General features: G+C 42.4%; 1 protein-coding gene across 2 annotated transcripts in view; it reads right to left on the bottom strand.

Annotated features, from left to right (window-relative positions):
* Positions 1-1269: 1269 nt before the first annotated feature.
* The window catches only part of UROS (uroporphyrinogen III synthase), a 79742-nt gene continuing 61143 nt past the window's right edge, over positions 1270-19868 (bottom strand). For both annotated transcript variants that reach the window (XM_073595752.1, XM_073595753.1), the window contains exons 7-10: positions 13146-13229; positions 11318-11400; positions 8138-8239; positions 1270-6223 (exon numbers count right to left, since the gene is read on the bottom strand). In XM_073595752.1, the coding sequence (XP_073451853.1) occupies positions 6098-6223; positions 8138-8239; positions 11318-11400; positions 13146-13229 (395 nt within the window). In that variant the 3' untranslated portion in view covers positions 1270-6097. The remainder of the gene's footprint in view (positions 6224-8137; positions 8240-11317; positions 11401-13145; positions 13230-19868) is intronic.

The following is a 19868-nucleotide window of genomic DNA, read 5'->3' as shown; positions in this document are numbered from 1 at the left end:
TTCCCTTCCATGTTACAATCCCCTTGGCTACTCTACTATAATTTATGATGTGCTTTCAGCATTACTTGTAAATCTGTTGATGGAGAAAATCTTCTCATCTGGATTGTAGTCCTTAATAATAATAATAATAATAATAATAGGCCTCTGCAATTGTTGTGTTATACAACACCTGCCAAAAAGTATGGAAATGCCATTCTTGGAAAATGTTCATTCTATTGTTTGTTTGTGTAAAAGAAAAAACTAATTTCAGACATGCCTCAAAACTATTTTCATTTAACATTTCAACATTCTGGCTGTAAGAAACACTTAAAAAAAATAAAGAAAACTGTAGTCAGTCAGTTGCAACTGTTTTTGCAGATCAAGCAGAGGGATTTGGCCCTGTTGGCCCAACTTGACTTGACAAAAGTAAATTTCAAAATCAAAGGAGCCAGGTGGAAATTTGTCAGATGCATCAGATCTAGGCACTTGTGTACTGTGCTTTGCATTGGGTCTACCCAATAGACGTCTAAAGCCATTTGGTTGACTATAGTGGTTCTCAGGAGTGAGCAGGGGGCAGATATTGTACCAGGAGCTGGAATATTAATGATCATCCCTGGATGGGCACCTGCATAAAAGGGGTAGGAGATGACTGGGGCATCTATGGGCACCTTAGATGGTTGCACGTACCCTTGGCATATCTCCATCTGGGGAATGGCTGATTATAGTGGTTTTCAGGAGGAGTGAGCAGGGAGCACATGGGTACCAAGAGTTGGAATATCGATGGTCCCCGAATGGGCATTACTAGTGCCTGCAAAAAAAAGGGTAGGAGATGATTGGGGAATCTATGGGCACGTAACCTTAGCCTATCTCCATCTGGGGAAAAACCTACCAAAGGCTACTGGCTACATTTATTTTGATCATTAGCCTACTGTTTTTCTGATATAAGGGCCTCACCACACCTAGACCCAGTTAATAGCTGCCTCCTAAACTGTTCAGAAACCTCTGGTTGACCACTTGCCTTCCATTGACTGTCATCACAACATACAATGGAGAAAGAATTGCAAACATTTACATGAAAGTGGCCTCCTGCCATGTGTGTGGCATACACAGCTTTGTGCGAACAAGTTCAATATTGGTTTCCTGTTGCTCAGTATGTGACGTTTACACACAGCAGAGTTTCAGTGCCTCTGAGTTTCTACCATGAACTCAAATAAAACTGCAATCTACATCGGCCACCTGACTCAAACACGACAGCCCCTTGTCAGAAAGAAAATTCCATTATAAACACTATACGGTATGAACATTTGTTTTATTCTTGTAGCTAATTTGTGATTCATTAGCCATAATGCAGAACAGACATTTAGAAGAAGAGAAGGTGATGGAGGTTATTCTATGACCTTGACCAACATTTCAAACAATTCACAATTAAACTTTAAATGGTGTTTTTTTTCCATCTTTATTCTTTCTTTTTAGGCACAAATTAAACATTAAATGCCAAAGCTCAATAAATTCTAGGATTACGAGACATAAAATAATGATATAAGACAAAACCAGAATGCAACTGCTACAATAATGCTCACACATACTCTACATTTTCACAACCTATATCATCCGTCTTACTACAGGAGCATGCAGAACGGATTGAAGTGTAAGTGCGTAAAGTAAAGCCAAAGCTTTGTCTATTTTCTGCAGCAATTTTAACGTGATTTGCATTTTTTTTATTCTGCCCAACAACAAATTGGGCAAAAATAGAAAAACATAATAAATGCAAAACACATTAAAAAACGCAGGGAAAAAAAGGTCAATAATGCATGTGTAAGAACGGAAAATTCACTGCAGAAATGGATCAAAAGCAAACTGCATAGGTGTTAACAAGGACAAGTTTTGGTTTTGCATACATTTGCACATAGGGCCATCTAGAAGCAGTACTTCTCTCCCAGGGTTTTAGTATACCTGGGAGGAACAGGTGCAGCAACCAACACCGCACTGTGTGCTGGACCCTTGTTCCTGAATGCTTAGGGTCCTAAACACAGGTATTGCTCAATAGAGCGTTCAGCCCCATCCAGCTGCAGCCTGCCATTGCCTGCAGCAGGGCTGGACGTTGCACCGGTCCCTTCTGGGTGCATTAAAACGATGGAAGGCATCCACTGCTCCTAGACTGGCCCATGTGGAAGGGGCCTCATGCTCACAAATCAAAAGAACATCTATGTGTTTCTGCATTGATGTTGCCTTAGTTGCCTATATTCTTCTACTGAAAAGACACACTGAAATCACGTTTCTAGAAAAAAGAAGATCTATAGTTACAAGGTGTTCTGTTTATATACTTGGGGCAAAGAACATGAAAAGTATAGCTGTTGCCCACAAGAATATTTGTTGCTTTCTGCGGTATATGACGCTGGTTGCAATGGGGAATATGTTCATGTTTACCCCAAAATGATTGCAAAGAATAACAACACAACTTTCTCACCACGGATGTTCGGTTTTCATATTCTAACACGCATTACACCAATGGAAGTGGAAAGATTATTGGCTGCTACTGCCATAATCCACACCTCATGGTTTATAAACAAACAGATAATCCGTTCCTTAAACAATTTATTAACTTATTTCTTAACGTCCTGCAAAAAAAAAAAAAAAAAAAGCAAAAAAGAACATACCCAAAATAAACAATCATATTTCACAGTTTGATGTTGATTGGTACTTAAAAAAAACACACATTTTTTAGCTCTGCTATATATTTATCCAGCTTTAATTTTCATAATCCCCAGCTCAGTAGAAATCAGCCTTAGGGTGTAAGTGTTGAGTTGTAAAGACTTGCTTAGTTAGCACAGGGAACACATTAGTAATGGGGTAATAAAATCTAAATATAGGAAAGAAACAAATCTTGTGACAGTTAACCCTTATTACACAATCCAGTGCAACAGTGCTGTCCGCCATAGGAGAACTGGTATACCCCTAATGTCTGGAGGGGACCCCTTGTATTCACTGCACACCCTGCGGATGAGATTGGGAAAGCGCTCCTCGGCCATGTTGCTTTCCAAGCTGAAGCTGTTCCTGTCATTTGTGGCTGCAGCTCCAAAGAGATCTGTGTATGTCGGCCCTCTGAAGGGGGTACAGTGCTACAATACGCTGATCAAGTACATATGTGATACGTACATATGCCCACCCTCACAATCAGACTTATACCAGTGGATGCGTGAGCCAAGATTTTTCAGCCCCCCACAAATTATTCAAAATTATAAAGGGTGTTTATAAAACCTAATACAACTAAATAATAATATATGCAATCTAAAGGTCTGAGGGATGAGGGGCACAAGGTGCTTATTGGGCACAAATCATGATTGCATGTAACGGCTCACTAGTAGCTGTATGCAATCAGTGCCTCTGACTGAGCTTAGACAGATGGTTTGCCTCCAGGGTCGCCAGCTCTGGCCCTATCTATGGTGGTGGCTTCTAAGTGCCCAGTGTGTATGCCTGTGTAGCATAGAGTGTTGAGGAAGGGGGCCCAACTTATGGGAGCCAGTTACATGGCTTAGGAGCCAATCACATAGTACCTTTCATTGGACCAATTTTCTTTAAATTGCTGAATGTTTACTGGTTGCTGCAGCTTCCTGTGTCATTTCCCCGGGATACAGTCTGCTCTAGATGTAGCTTGTGTCTACAGTTAAAGAGACTCCCTTATTTTGCCCATTCAGGCCAAACCCCCACCTATTGATACTCTCTTTCCCTGTGCTCCCCCGAAATGCCATTCCTCTGTCACAGTCAGGAGTGCAACCTCTGTGTTGCTGTGTTTGGGTCTGGTGTTTGGTGGCTCAGACTTAAGCACAGCACCCTGACAGGAAGGAGTAGAGGTTAAAGTGTTACTAAACCCACAACAGTAAAATCAGTCTGTATAGGCAGCATAGCATGCTTGTTATACTCACTGTGGAACTTAAGGGGTTAATCCTCTGCAGTGGCGGCTGGTGATCAAAATTTTTTTTGGGGGTAGCGCAAACAAACTGAAAAATTCTGAAAAAAAAAACATCAATTGCAGTCTCACTGTGCCCATCAAACGCTCCCAATGTGGCCATTGACTGCTGCCGCTGCCCCCCCCCCCCCCCCCCCACCATCTGCCCGGCACTTACCCTGTCTCGGTGGGGCAGTGGGTGACGGCGGTTGGCTGTGTCCTCCATGTCCTCAATGTCTTTTCCCATCCTTACCTATGATTGGACACCTGATAGGCATCCAATCACAGTGCCTGTCATTTCAGCCAATCAGGTAATGGGTAACAGACCCGAGCACCTAAATGGCAGAGAGGCGGTTTAGTGTTAGGAGACCGAATATTCATTCGCTTTTCTAACACACCTGGGTGAGCTGCGAGCACCGTTTACCTTTTTTGATGCCTATTAGAGCCTATGGCTCTAATCAGGTGTTTCAAAAACACCCCCCGCCGCTGTAATTCCGGCGCCCGAAAAGGGGCCGGGCACCTGAATAGGGGGTGGCAGCGGCAGCCATGGATAGATTCATGCAATGCATGAATCTATCCATAGGTGGCAGAGGGGGTGGTGCCCGTGCGCCCTTATGGACACACCGCCATTGATCCTCTGCATTGTGTAAAAAAGGCTTTTATCCTGTATGCACAGATCCTCCCCCTCCTCCTGCACTGTCTATCTGGGGAAGGCCAGCTAACACAGGCAGAGTAGCCGACCTGCACATGCTCAGTTGTGTCTTTTATGCTGGAGAGAACAGTTCCTTGTTCTCAGAGATACCCAGGTCACATGATATTGTCATCACATATGTGGGCGTTTATACAGGCTGTAGTGGAAATCTTCTCCTTCCTGAACTCTCAGCACTAGAGAAACTCTGCAGTCTATCATGTGACCGTGGTATACAGATCAGCCAAAAAAGGTATATAGTGGCAGTATTTTAATGTAAAAAAAAGATTTATAAGCTGTTGGCACTGGGGGGGGGCAGATGAACTATTTTCATATTACTGGGTTTAGTAACACTTTAAATGTCCCCCATTTCTGAAAGCACCAGGCATTTTTGAGGGCTCCTAAGGAGCAACAAAGAGCACAGCATATATCAATAGGTGGGCTGTTCTTTCAGGCGAACCACTTTAGAACCCAGCTTCAGCCAACATTTTTGGAGCGGGTGCCAAAGTGTTCGAATCTCTGTCAGGTTTTTTTTTTTATCATCTGTGTCCCTATTAGGAAGCCTTCCACGTCAGGCCAGAAAGTGATGAGAAATCTCTTAACCGATAGAAAACACAATATTGGTTCTGTGAAAATAGGTTACGATTGCTTCCTGTGCTTCCCTGTGACATCCGCACTCTTCATTTCTTGCCTGGGAGTCACAAGGACAGGAAGAAACAAAAAAACTTTCCAATGGGGTCAAAGGCAGAAATAAAAATCTGAAAGAAATTTTAATATTTCTCCTGCTCTTTCCAAAACTAAAAAAAAAAAAAAAAAAATCAGCCGGAGTTAGGCTTTAGCTTTAAAATGAACATATGATCGCCCCACATATATTATTATACAGGATTTATATAGCGTCAACAGTTTGCGCAGCGCTTTACAGCATGAGGGCAGACAGTACACATTATAAACTGATTTCCATGTTTTTAGTAGTCCTATTAGTCTTATAAAGCATGCCAATGAATGTTCTATAAATATAATTAATACCCACAGCAATGGGGGAGATTTACTAAAACTGGAGCACCCAGAATCTGGTGCAGCTGTGCCTAGTAACCAATCAGCTTTTAACTTTAGCTACAATGACATTACAACCTGGAGGCTGATTGGTTTCTATACAGAGTGGCACCAATTTTAGCAATTCCCCCCACTGTGTTCTATTTTATACACTGGGGGGCTAGCACTTAAAACCAAACACAGACATAGCGGTTGAACTTGATGGACATGTTTTTTTTTTTTTTTTAACCTAATCAACTATGTAACAATTTCAGGATAAGTCCATTTAATCGACTATACAACTTTATTCAAAGTGTACACATAGCAAGGACCCACTTTTTTTATAGAAAAGGTTGGGCTTCTTAGCATGGGACGGAATCAGTGCAAGGCAGTCACCACGTCTGATCAGGCTGTGATTGTCAGACAGTCCTGGTAACGCCATTTCAATGGGGTCATTGCTGCACAACCCTCCTTATACCTTCTGCTAGACCCTGAGGTGAGGGGTTCTGTGCTGTACAGCTGACGCTGAGGCCTTCTGCCACCATGGCGTCCGCAGTGGTAGGGCCAATCGCAGCAAACTAGAAAAAAAAAAAAAAAAAAAAAGGAGAGAGTGGAAAGAAAGTGTCAGACAAACCTGCAGGATGTTCAGAGTCAAAACACACACAAATGATACATCAGCTAGACTGCTTCTGTTCAATGGAGCCCATTAAAGTGAAAGTATAGCCCAAACCTTTTCTTTTTAATTTTGGATAGCGTTGGGAAGAATTAGAACCCCTGACATGTTTTTATTGAAGTTTTTGACCCTGCCAGGTGAATTCACATCTATTCGCCCTGATGCCCACTGTTCCCGAAATAGAAAGTGAAGAGAATACAAAGGGGGGGGGGGGGGGATTTAATAAAACTGGTGCACACAGAATGGGGTACAGCTGTGCATAGTAACTTTATTTTAACTGTATTTTATATATATTTTTTGTGTCTTTGTACACAAAGTGGTGGTAGCAGCAAGGGTGTTTTCACTGGTCTGCAGCACTGGTTCACTGGTTGTAGCACTGGTTTTCCAAGGTGCAGGAACCTATATATTGTTTAAAACATTAATAAATAGTGGGAAACTATGGTGAGATAGCTGGGAGGTATACATATTAGGCATGAATAAAATATAAGAGTTGGGTGTTGTAATTAATAAATGTACCTTGTAGGTGCTAAGGTGAAGCATGGTGGCCAAGTGTTGAGTACCATTGGTTTGCAGATTTATGCCGCGTACACACGCTCAGACATTCCGACAACAATACCGTGGATTTTTTTCCCAACGGATGTTGGCTCAAACTTGTCTTGTATACACACAGTCGCATTTCTGTTGTCAGAAATTCTGAACGTCAAGAACGCGGTGATGTACAACACATACAAGGAGCCGAGAAAAATGAAGTTCAATAGCCAGTGCGGCTCTTCTGCTTGATTCAGAGCATGCGTGGAATTTTGTGCGTCGGAATTGTCTACACGCGCTCGGAATTTCCGACAACGGATTTTGTGGTCGGAAAATTTGAGATCCAGCTCTCAAATTTTTGCTGTCAGAAATTCCGACAACAAAATGTCCGATGGAGCCTACACACGGTCGGAATTTCCGACAACAGGCTCCCATCGAACATTTGTTGTCGGAAATTCCGAGCGTGTGTACGCGGCATTAGTGTCATGGTTTAATTTTCCACCCGCCATACTTTGCACAGTGAGTTCGTATACATCAACAACTCTCATGCTATGAGAAAAGGACATTGGGGTTGATTTACAAAAACTGGAGAGTGCAGCTGTGCATAGTAGCCAATCAGCTTCTGACTTCAGCTTGTTCAATTAAGCTTTGACAATAAAACCTGGAAGCTGATTGGTTACTATGCACAGCTGCACCAGTTTTAGTAAATCTCCCCCAAAATGTCATTACCCACTGAGTAGTTAATCTGGAGCGTGTACAGAAGACTTCCTTTTCTGCACGCTTGTTCCCAGTCACACTCATGCAATCTGGGATTACGGGCATGGATATTTTACAAAAATGATGCAAATCTATTGATAAATAGGAGGCAGATTTTTTTTTATATGGGTTTCAGTCTGCACTTCGCCCGATTATCCCAGCAATGTGTAAAGGAAATATAATCCAGACAGTTTTTCATTTGTTAAACCAGCGGGTTGAAAAAAAAAAACAAAAAAAAAAAAAAACAGCTGACAGATCCCCCTCGCTTGTGTGGATGCAGGGATCTCCCCCGCCACACTATTGTAATCTGACAGCGGAGACTCCCCCCTCCCCATGTCAGAATACATGGATCAGCGAATGCTGGTTTTTCAGTATTACCGTACCATAGACGCCTGTCTAACAACAGGCAGAGGTACACATATACTGAAATGTCGCCGGATCTTGCTGAACGTGTATATGTAAACCCAGCTGAACGTGTTCTGGAAATTCCCAGCCACCAGTTTAGAGAAGATCCATTGCTGTACGGTGGTTTTACCTTTATTTGATGAAGCTTATCAGCGGACAGTTCCTGGATAATACTGAGACAAAACTTCACTCCGGATGGACTAAAAAACACAATACTTGCTGGCAGGCCTTCCTAGATAAGGACATGATAGATGGATGAAATGTTAGTACAGAAATCCCTGAAAATGCTGGTGCAAGAGCCGCATTGGTATATAAAAGGGTATGTGCAGTTTTTTTTGTACACATTTAAGACTAATAAAAAGAAAAGGTTTTAAAACCTTGTTTTTTTTAGTCTTTTAAAATTTGAATACTGTATATAAACCCTTCGCGTCTACTATTTTCAGGCAGCATATGATGCTCTAGATCACTTTTTACATACTATATGTACCAGACTAACCTTACAGAGGAATTCACCTCCATCCGTGTTATTTTTTTCTTCCCCCTTATAACTGGCTTTATGGGTTTTACTCAAAAAACATACTCACACGTCCAGCAAACCCAGCATTACTGCCGTAATCCACCGCAGGCTGCTGCATGCCGGGTTCAGCTCCAGCCCAATATGTTATGGGGAGCTGGCTGTCTCCTTCAGGTTCTCACAGCCAGCCCCCTGTTCATAAAGCTGGGCAACTAGGGAGTGCTGAGGAAAAGACCTGGCAACCTACCTCATTCAAAAAATTCTATGGAAAAGGCTTTCAAGTGTATCAGACCCAGTGTCCATACAGCTGGCCCCCTGAATCGCAGAGGGTTGAATACAACAGAATACCAATATACATATACACATACATATATACTGCTTTATCAGCGGAAGATCAGTCAAAGATATCCAATCGAGCGTTTCATTGTGGTAGATGTGAGTGCAATCAACTTGTTTTTTTTTTGGTACAAAATCCCTCTAGCTGTCTGCAGTGCTATTTAATATGCTCCATTAGCACTGGGCCTTGTTATTGAATTGTTGTCCCATTCTAAACAGATTTGTCTGTAGCAGAGACTGTTGCCGTTGGGCTGCTTTGTATTGACTCAAGTGTGGAGTGTAAACTGCCCATGATGTGCTCTGCTCATACTAAAGTAGGAGACTGCTGAGCCAAGCACAGTTGGGGGGAAATCTATATATAAAATCTGTCCAGGTCCTTGAAAAGTATTTACAACTGAAAAACAAAAATCTATTTTCTGTTTTTTAGAGTGAGGAAGGATTAGAATTGATGTAATTTTTTTCCCTGGTATCTGGAGTTCCATCCTGCTAATTACATTTATCAATGCCACCAGCTTAATCTTGCCGACTACATTCATCAATGCCTTCAGTTCCATCCTGGGGACCCCATCCACCAATGACAGCAGTTTAAATCTGCTGACCACATCCACCCTTTAAATCTGCTGACCACATCCACCCTTGCCACCAGTTCCACCCTGCTGACCACATCCACCAATGTCATCAGTTATATCCTCCTGACCACATCTATCAATGCCATCCTGCTGACCCCATCCACCAATGACAGCAGTTTCAATCTGCTGTCCCCACCCACCCTTGCCACCAGTTCTATCCTGCTGACTATATTCACCAAAACCTTCAGTTCCATCCTGCTGACCACATCCACCAATGCCATCGGTTCCATCCTGCTGACCACATCCACCAATGCCATCAGTTCCATCCTGCTGACCACAGCCACCAATTCCACCAGTTCCATCCTGCTGACCACATCCACCAATTCCATCCTGCTGACCACATCCACCAATGCCACCAGTTCCATCCTGCTGACCACATCCATCAATGTCACCAGTTCCACCCTGCAAACCACATCCACCAATGCCACTAGTTTTATCCTGCTGACCCCATCCACCCTTGCCGCCCAGTTCTATCCTGCTGACCACATCCACCAATGCCATCTGTTACACCCTCCCGACCACATCTACCAATGCCATCAGATTCATCCTGCTGACCACATCCACAAATGCCCTCAATTCCATTCTGCTGAAAACATCCACCAATGCCAACAGTTTTATCTTGCTAACCCCATCCACCCTTGCCACAAGTTCCATCCTGCTGACCACATCCACCAATGCCCTCAGTTTCATCCTGCTCACAAAATCTACCAATGCCACCAGTTCCATCTTTTTAATCACATCCACCAGTGTCATCAGTTCTGCTGATCACATCTACCAATGCCACCAGCACCATCCTGCTGACAACAACCAATCCTGATTTTACCAGGCAGGAAGCGAGGGAAATAATGCAACAGGGACACAGACAGAATAGCATATGTCTAGGGGTTCTAGCCTTCCCCTACTCTACCAAAGAAAATAATTTTTATTTTTGTTGTTGGCGAGTTCCCCTCACTTCCTATCTGGTTGTCAGGTGGACAGCTCTCTAATGAAGTCAAAGATAGTAGTAATATTCTGCCAGGGGTTCTAACCCTTCCAGGTCTATCAAAAACCATTTTAAATATTACCGGTTGTCACTGGTGATTTACAGAGATAGCTGCAAGAAAACATATCTGCTTCTAGGGCAAGTACCACTTTGCTGGTGTGACAACCAACCCCTTTTAACACCAGAATCAAGGGCATTGCATGCACAAGATAGTGGATTGTTGTGAGACGTGTCTCCAAAAAGGCTAAAGGCAGGCCGAAGCGAGAAATGACGTGGGAGCAGATACCATCAGAAAAAGTTACTTGCTTCCAGAGAAAAAAAAAAGAAGAAAAATCCTGTGATTTTGTTACTAGCTGGGTGGAGGAAGATTATGAGGGTAACTTAAATTTTCCGGTGAAGGTCCCACAGCCGTAGCATGTCCGCAGTCTTTGATCATCACTTCCTCCAGTATGTCTACAGTCTCTGGCAGGCCTCTCTAGCTTTACATTACATGCGGCCCTTTGGTGATGTCAGGGGCCACAGTTATGTTCCCATATACATAGTAAGTTGACAACTACTTATTTAAAGTATAGAGATAAAAGACAATTCATGAGCATCTGACAGACTGCAAAAGGTTTTTATAAAATGGAGTGAAAATGCGGGGTGCTACTTTAAAAGGACTCTGATTGGTTCCTGTAGTCATTATGGGAGATAAAACAAGTGGCACTAGACTGTAATAAGAATCTGGACAAAAGTGCTTTGCTGTTCCGAGGGAATGAAAAATGCAAGAGCGAGGATTTTCTTTGAGAAGGGAATAAACCTAGAACATTTATTAGATTGTGTAAGGAGGAGCAGTTAATATTAATATACCTGGGTGAAATAATGCGTCAGCGATGGTCGTATATCGGGATGCTGGGCTGTTTGATAAACAGTAATAGTCTCCAGAGGTACATCTGTAATTAGAAAATAAAAATGTATTTCTATAAAACAGGCTGTCTCCCGACATCGGCCCATTACAAAGACCTACACCTGCAATTTCACCAGGAGAAAATAAGCACTAAAACCACTGGACTTTTCTTATGGAAATCCAGATAATACAATAAAGTATTTGCAGCGTGGAGGATACGCTTCGCAATCCTCATCACAAAGTGAGAAGCCTCCACAGATTAAGGCAGTTTAAAATGCTGATTAAAGAGAGCCGATGCAACGCTTATGAAGAGCTGTCAGTGTTCCTCCAACAAAACTCCCAACACGTACTTTGTATTTCCCACTATTTTCAGGCTTAGATGAGCTGTGGGCCTTAGGTGGCAGGCAGACCCTCTCCTGTGGTCTTTTATGATCTCCATTCTCCACAGTAAATCAATATGCAAGTGTAAATTCAGCAACTGACAGCCTGGTTAGTCACTCAATTCACTATTAATGTGGAACGTTACTCAACAAATGAAAATTTGCGAAGATACAGGCTTTGTAATACAGAAGAAACACACTACATCTCCTCTGTTTTAGATTATTCTTACCTGCCTGTTTTAAATTTTGCATGGGCAGCTCAGTGTACAATTTCAGGATCTGCCGAGATGAAAGCAGAGTCCCACTCAAAAGTGGAACTTCCGATTATCCGTCTCCTCCCCCCCTCAGGTGCCACATTTGACACCTTTCAGGGGGGGGAACAGGTACCTGTTTTTGACAGGTACCATTCCCCACTTCTGGGAGACTGGGCTATGGCCCGGTCTCCTGGGAGTTCGGCCCCCTCCTCCTTCCTCAGCAGCCGGACCAATTAGAAAGCGCAGCAGGGAACTGGATATGAAGCTGAAAGGCTTCACTGCCGGGTTCCCTTACCAGGAATGGCGGCGACTGCACCCCCCAAGATCGGCATGGGGTGCCGACGTTGCGGGCTTCCTGGACAGGTGTGCCCATATATATTAAAAGTCAGCAGCTGCAGTATTTGTAGCTGCTGACTTAAAATTTTTCATGGGGGGGCTGGACCTCGTCTTGAATGAACTCCTGCGGAGGAGTGACGTCATCTAGGCCCCACCAATCAAAATGGCCAAAGATCGAAACCCAGCTGGATGTGTCGGCAGGCAGCAAGGAAGCTCCTGAACAGCACATTGCTGCTGTGGAAGTGAGTATAATTGGGGGAAATTTGCTAAAACTGGTGCACACAGAATCTGGTGCAGCTGTGCATAGTAATCAATCAGCTTCTAACTTCAGCTTGTTCAATTAAGCTTGACAATAAGCCCAGGTTCACACTGCTCAGACATGAAAGTTGCGCGGTGTCCGATCCAACTTTGCCCTGCAACTTCAGTCCAACTTTGATCCGACGTAATGTGACTTTTTACACTCTTTGGCATTGAAGTCCTATCAAAGTCGGACCAAAGCAGTGCAGGAACCTTTTCAAAAGTCAGGCTTGTGTAGGATCAGTCAAGAGAGCTCTCTTAGGGAAACATTGAATTTCACATGTCATCTGACTTGTGCTCTCACAAGTCATATCACGTCACACCAGTGTGAATGGGGCCTAAAACCTAGAAGCTGATTGGTTACTACGCAGAGCTGCACCAGATTCTGTGTGCTCCAGTTTTAGTAAATCTCCTCCAATTCTGCTTTGTATATACATCTTTGAATGCGTTTCTTCAATGCCCTCCATACCTCATAAAACATATGGTACATCCACACAGCCACTTTTTATTATCAGAATTCTTACCTGTTTCCTTCAGTCTTTTTGGAAGGACTTCCCTTTTCAGAGCCCCACAAGGAAACAAAAGAGGACCTGAATAGGACATGTTCTCTGAAAGAGAAAAAAAAAAAAGCAAGACTGATTTTTACTTGTTTAACAATATAGATTTTGCCCTTTGTTTACCTCGGTTTAGAAGTTCATATTTTTTACCCACATAGAGAGACATGGGAAAAGCAAGCAGCAAAGCCAGTGACCTTGGGTCTCCCCTACTTGACGCTGTTAGGCACTTTCAGAAGTTGAGGTTGGGCAGCAACTGGAAGACTTCAAACAACCTCTAACCTAGGTATTCTCAAGCAGGGTTCTGTGGAACCCAAGAGTTCCTCCAGAGGGTCCTAAGAGTTCCCTGAGCTGTGCCTCGCTGTGTCAGAGGCAGGACATCAATGATGTTTTCAGCTATCTGTAGGTAATTCATTCCGACTACAAAAGTAAGGGCACAGTTTGAACATCAGTATTCCTGGGCAAAATGGCTTGTGTTTATTTTGCACATATTTAGTGAAAAAAAAATTCTAGATTGTGCACATACATGTAGAATTATTGACCAGCATATTGACATACAATGCATGAAGGTAAAAAAAAACTTGAGCCTTTACAACCACTGTAAGAAAGGCTGCTTTAAGTCATGCTTTGTCTAATCCTGACACTTTAGCCTATGTAAACTCTAATGTTAGGCGCACATGGGGAGTTTTTTTTTTCTTCAACCCAATGGGTTATCAGCGATTATTGCTAGCGGCTATAGTTGCTGGCAATAATTGCATTAAAAATCAGACAGATTGGTTGTACCCAAGTTGAGCGATCGCTCAACTTGGGTACAATCAGCCTGCCCATACATGTTTTGAATCTTGGCTGGTCCCTGCTGAACCGGACAAGATTCGAACCGTCTATGGCCGGCTTAAGAGATGTTAGTGCAGCGATCTCCCCTGCTGAGTATTGTGTTCTGACAGGAGGACTGCCCTGAATGTTACAAATTCTACTCCTTGATATGATAACCACAATCTGCAGGCACAGTTTTCCATGATGAGAGGACATTCACCTGCTAGTTCTATATTAGAATCAACTGAATGACATATGAAAGCTACACAGACATGGACTCTTCACAGTAATGTCTCTGTGACTCAATCAGGGTATTTTGTGGCTTCATAGAATGATCCCTAAAACAGTTCAGAACATAGCTACTTGCGCTGGTAATGCAGGTGATCAGCTGGAAAGATCCAAGCTGAAGAGATTAAGTGCCCCCCCCTCCTGGCACTGAAGTGCTCCGACAGAAACTGGGGGGGGGGTGGGCTCCTCACATTTGCTGGGTCTTCCGTAGAAGCTGCGTGTTATTAGGCTCTGGCCTGACTACCCACACTTCTGATATCGGAGGGCCTCTCACCTGACTCCAGATCACTTGCCAGGCTACCTATGCCTGCCTTATGAGGTATGGCCTCTCTGAGCTCCTAGGGGAGGGAAGCAGACAAAGTTAACCTCACTGGGCATGTCCAAGAACCCAGGAGGTATGAGAAATAGAGTTAAAAGGAAACTGCGCCTGCATCTGAATAAATGGGCACTCCACTACAGCTCTTAAACCGTGCTGTCACAGCCACGCAGGTCTCAACCTAAAGCTCACAAACCAATCTGTCATTCCTGATCAAATGACCACCATTAACAACCAATCATGATGTTCCCATACAGGCTGGAGGTTGATTTACAGACATACAGATGGCACTGTGCCTCTCTCCATGTACTCACTGTGCACAGAGAATCATAACAACAAGTATAGGCGCAACAACTGCCCGCAGTCACCAGCAGCCTAGATGTCCAAGGCACAGCACTGGGAACGTCATCTCGACATCTGTATACCATGCCTACTACTTTCTTCTAAAATGTGAGTGTATACATTTTTTATGCGATTAAAGCATACCACTGCACCCAGAGGCGCCTCTCCATTTGTGTTCTCTGCACAGAGAATCACAGTGTTCAAAATAATTACTTTATTTGTTAAAAACTATTTTAAAAAGTTTAATGAAAAAAAAAAGTGTAAAATAACCAAAAATTCATTTTTCACTTTTTTGGCCAATTGACAGCTATTAAAAAAATAATAAATAAAATAATGAATTTAGACAATTTAGTCAGGGAGTTATTACCATGCATATTTAGGCTGCTAAATTCGGTCTAAGAATTTGGGAAATTAGTAATTTTTCTTCATAACTTCATAATTTGACCAAAATGTATTCTGCTACTTTTTTTTGGCAAAAATGACCAAAATCAGCGTATAATATTTGGTCTTTGTGAAAGTTAAGAGTCTATAAGCTATGATGCCAATCATTGAAAATTGATCACACCTAAAGTACTGACAGCCATTTCTCATTTCTTGAGACACTAACAAGGCAGGAAAGTGCAAATACCCCCCAAATGACACCTTTTTAGAAAATAGACAGTGCAAGGTATTTAGTAAGAGGCATGGTAAGTTTTTTAAAGTTGTAATTTTTTCCCACTATGCTTTGCAAAAGGAAGATTTTTTTTCCCACAAAATTGTCATATTAACAAGTTATTTCTCTCACATGGCGTATGCATACTTGCAACTACACCCCAAAATACATTCTGCTACTCCTCCTGAGTATGGCAATACCACATGTGTGAGACTTTTTTACAGCCTGGCCACATACAGAGGCCCAACATGCAGGGAGCACCGTCTGGCGTTCTACGGACATAAATTACACATTTAATTTCCTGACTACCTATTATGCCGCGTACACACGACCGGACTTTACGGCGTACTTTGACCAGCGGACTTTTCAACGGACTTTACGACGGATTTTCCGAATGAAGGGACTTTCCAACACACAATCAACCAAAGTCTGACGGATTCGTACATGATGACGTACGACCGGACTAAAACAAGGAAGTTCATAGCCAGTAGCCAATAGCTGCCCTAGAGACGGTTTTTGTCCGTCGGACTAGCATACAGACGAGCGGACTTTTTCGCCCGGACTCGAGTCCGTCGGATAGATTTGAAACATGTTTCAAATCTAAGTCCGTCAAACTTTTGAGAAAACAACGTCCGCTGGAGCCCACACACAATCGAATTGTCTGACGAAATCCACAGGAGAGAAGGGATGTATCCCATCCAAACCTCACTCTCATGCCAGTGGGAACTGAATAGATCATGTTCCATCTAGAAAAAAAAAAGAAAGTAAAAAAGAGATTTCACTTTGTATAAGGCAGGCAAGGTCTGTCGTGGGCACTATATCATTAACAGATGCTATTTACATCCTAAAAATAATAAAATAAATCAGTAAAGAAAAACTTGTAGTCTCAAAAAAAAAATTAAAGCTCTAACTCTGCTGAAAAAAATGGGCTGCAAATATTAATGTTGGCTAAACCCATATTAATCATAAGAAAAACATTCATTAAACAAATAATAGTTACATAGTCAGGCTGAAAAAAGACACAAGTCCATCCAGTTCAACCATAAAATAAATAAAATAAAAAATATCGTACAATCCAATATACCCAATTCTATACCCACAGTTGATCCAGAAGAAGGCAAAAAAACCCAGCAGAGCATGCTCCAATTTGCTACAGCAGGGGAAAAAAATCCTTCCTGATCCCCCAAGAGGCAATCGGATTTTCCCTGGATCAACTTTACCTATAAATGTCAGTACCCAGTTATATTATGTACATTTAGGAAAGTAAACAAACCACAAAAACTATGCGCTTAATACATAAAGCAGAAAAAGGGGGAAAAAAAGGGGGGGGGGGGGAGAAGATAAGATAGAGGGGGGGAGGGGGGAGAGATGGGAGAAAAGAAGAAAGGAAAGTATCCAAGCCTTTCTTAAAGCAATCTACTGAGCTGGCCAGAACCACCTCTGGCGGGAGTCCATTCCACATTTTCACAGCTCATATCAAAAAACATTCAAAAGGAATTCTCAAGACAGTGAATACGGATTCAATGGAAAAAAAAAAAAAAAAAAAAAAAACATATATTGAAGCAATTATGGACCAAAAAAAGAGGGGCCAGCTAATTCATGAGCTGTCTATAAAGAGGTTAACAGCCCAATCAATACTCAGGCCATGTGGAACGTAGCTTTTAAGGATATAAATCCACTTGGTTTCTATTTTGGACAGTTCCCTGACCTTATAGCTCCCCCTCCAATGGGGAACGAAGTAATCAATCCCCATAAAAAGGGTGCCAGAAGAATCTCTGTTATGCATAAGATCATAATGCTGAGAGCATGTCTGAGAATTCGTTTTGCATTTTTTTAATATTAGTTGTTCAATTAATGTTTTTCTTATGATTAATATGGGTTTAGCCAAACAGTCATATTTGCTGCCCATTTTTTCAGTGGAGTTAGAGCTTTTCTTTAAATTTAATTTTTTTTTTGAGATTACAAGTTTTTCTTTACTGATTCATTTTATTATTTTTGGGATGTAAATATCCTCCCTTAATGATATAGTGCCCACGGCAGACCTTGCCTGCCTTATACAAGTTAAATCTCTTTTTTTCCTTTTTTCCTTTTTTTTTTTTTTTTTTTTTTTTTAGATGGAACATGATATGATCAGTTCCCGTTGGCGTGAGAGTGAGGTTTGGATGTGGGACATCCCTTCTCTCCTGTGGCTGCAGGAATGAAAACAAGCCTTGAATTGCCTATATATTAGTTCCTGTTTGGATGTGGTTTCCTATATATTGCGATAGGAGGAAATGACGCTCATGCCCCGGAAGAAGTCCTTTTAGCGACTAAACTGGTTGGGTAAAGGAACTGTTTCTTGCTATCGTGTTCCCTTTTACAGTATCTGGATGTTTTTATGGCAGCCGCCTATGTTGTATGCAAGGCTGTTTTTTATCTGAACAAATGCAAGTGCAATACTTTTTATTAAATGAGTCCTTTGGGATTTTACACTATCTGGCGTCTCCTTCATTTGCATGGTTAAATATGGTCGTGGGTTAAATGGAGCCTGGTTTGATTATCCAATTAAAGTTCTTAATTTGATCTGAGGACACATCTCCAGCTGATGACCCCTGCAAAGATTATTACATCAAGCCTGTTTGACCCTCTATAATAAAGGCTCCAGGCTCTCCGGTAAGAGTCTATATTGTTTGTGGTGGCGGTATCTGCACGAGGTGGAGGGTCTTCTGGATTCATCTGCAATTTCATGGATTTGTGTTTGAGGTTTTTTTTTACAATTGGACTTTTTGTAACACTTTATGAGCAAAATTTATGTTTAGCGCAACACTGTTTTTTGTATATGCTATGTAATGTGATTATATCTCACTTTAGTGGTGCTGCTGGATATTTACACTGTAATGGTTTAATTTCATATGTTTGATTTTTTTGCATAAGCACAGTATTTCTTTCTTATGAACATCAAGGGGTTAAACATGATCCATTTTTATCTGTAAAGTACATTGTTTAATTCTGTTTCCTTTCTACACGGGTTTTAGAGATGGTGGTGGTGGTGGTGGTGGGGGAGGGGCACGTCATTTTTATTCCTTTTTATACAGAAAGAATTGCTTTTGAAAATCTATAATGGGGTTATATAACCAAAGCCGAGACATACAGCTAGTGCTTAATAGAGTTCCTTGTTACTAAAATATTCACAAACTTCAAACATTTGTTTCATATAAACAGATGCACAGCAGTGTCCCCATCATAAGTTGTGCATCCCGGCCCGGGCTTGCAGCAGCCGCAACATCAATTCCGAATCGGCAACAAGCGACACGGAGAAAGAAAAAAAGAAACGCTCTTTAGAAAAATCAATGCTTGCATGAGCTGTAATAAAGTGTGGAGGAAATATACATTATTACTGATCTTTTTAAAGACATAATTCATCCTTCTCATTTGACATAACGTAGTGTGTAACCAAGAATCCTTTGATCTCCACGGCTTCAAAATCTTTCATTTCATTTTCAAGAGAGGTGAGCAAATTGATATGTTGGTAGATGGAAATGCTAGAAGTGAGAGAAGTTATTTGCGGAGTTAAAAATAACCAGATTTAGTCACAAACGAGATTGCCTATTTCGTTGAGTGCATCAACAGATTGTTTGTCACTTCCCAAACGTAGAGATGTTGAAGTAAAGAGATATTTATTTCTCCACGGATTAATCGCTGAGTGAACACAGGCTCCATTTAAAGTGAACCCGTACTTTGACCACGTTAGGTAAGGCAGAAGGTTTCCATTTAACCACTTCCCGCCCGGCCTATAGCAAAATGACGGCCGGGCGGTGGTTCAGTTATCCTGACTGGGCGTCATATGACGTCCATCAGGATAACAGCCGCCGCGTGCCCGTGGGGGCGCGCATCACAGCGATCGGTGGTGCGGTCTGTCAGTCTGACACACCGCTACACCGATCTTGGTAATGAGCCTCCGGCGGAGGCTCTTTACCACGTGATCAGCCATGTTCAATCACGGCTAATCACGATGTCAACAGGAAAAGCCGTTGATCAGCTTTTCCTCACTCGCGTCTGACAGACGCGAGTAGAGGAGAGCCGATTGGCGGCTCTCCTGACAGGGGGGGTCTGCACTGATTGTTTATCAGCGCAGCCCCCCACTGGACCACCAGGGAAGCGGGCAACATGTGGATGGCCAGGTATGTACCCCATGGCCATCCACATGTGCAAATTATGCCCAATCTGTGCCAATCAGTGCCCACAAATGGGCACTGACTGGCACCATTTTATAAGATGTAACATCAGTGATGCCCAGCAATGC

The sequence above is a fragment of the Aquarana catesbeiana genome, linkage group LG08, assembly GCF_042186555.1.
Source record: "Aquarana catesbeiana isolate 2022-GZ linkage group LG08, ASM4218655v1, whole genome shotgun sequence".
NCBI lineage: Eukaryota > Metazoa > Chordata > Amphibia > Anura > Ranidae > Aquarana > Aquarana catesbeiana.
Note: the sequence above shows the minus strand (reverse complement) of the source record. Positions and strands in the feature narration are given on the sequence as shown.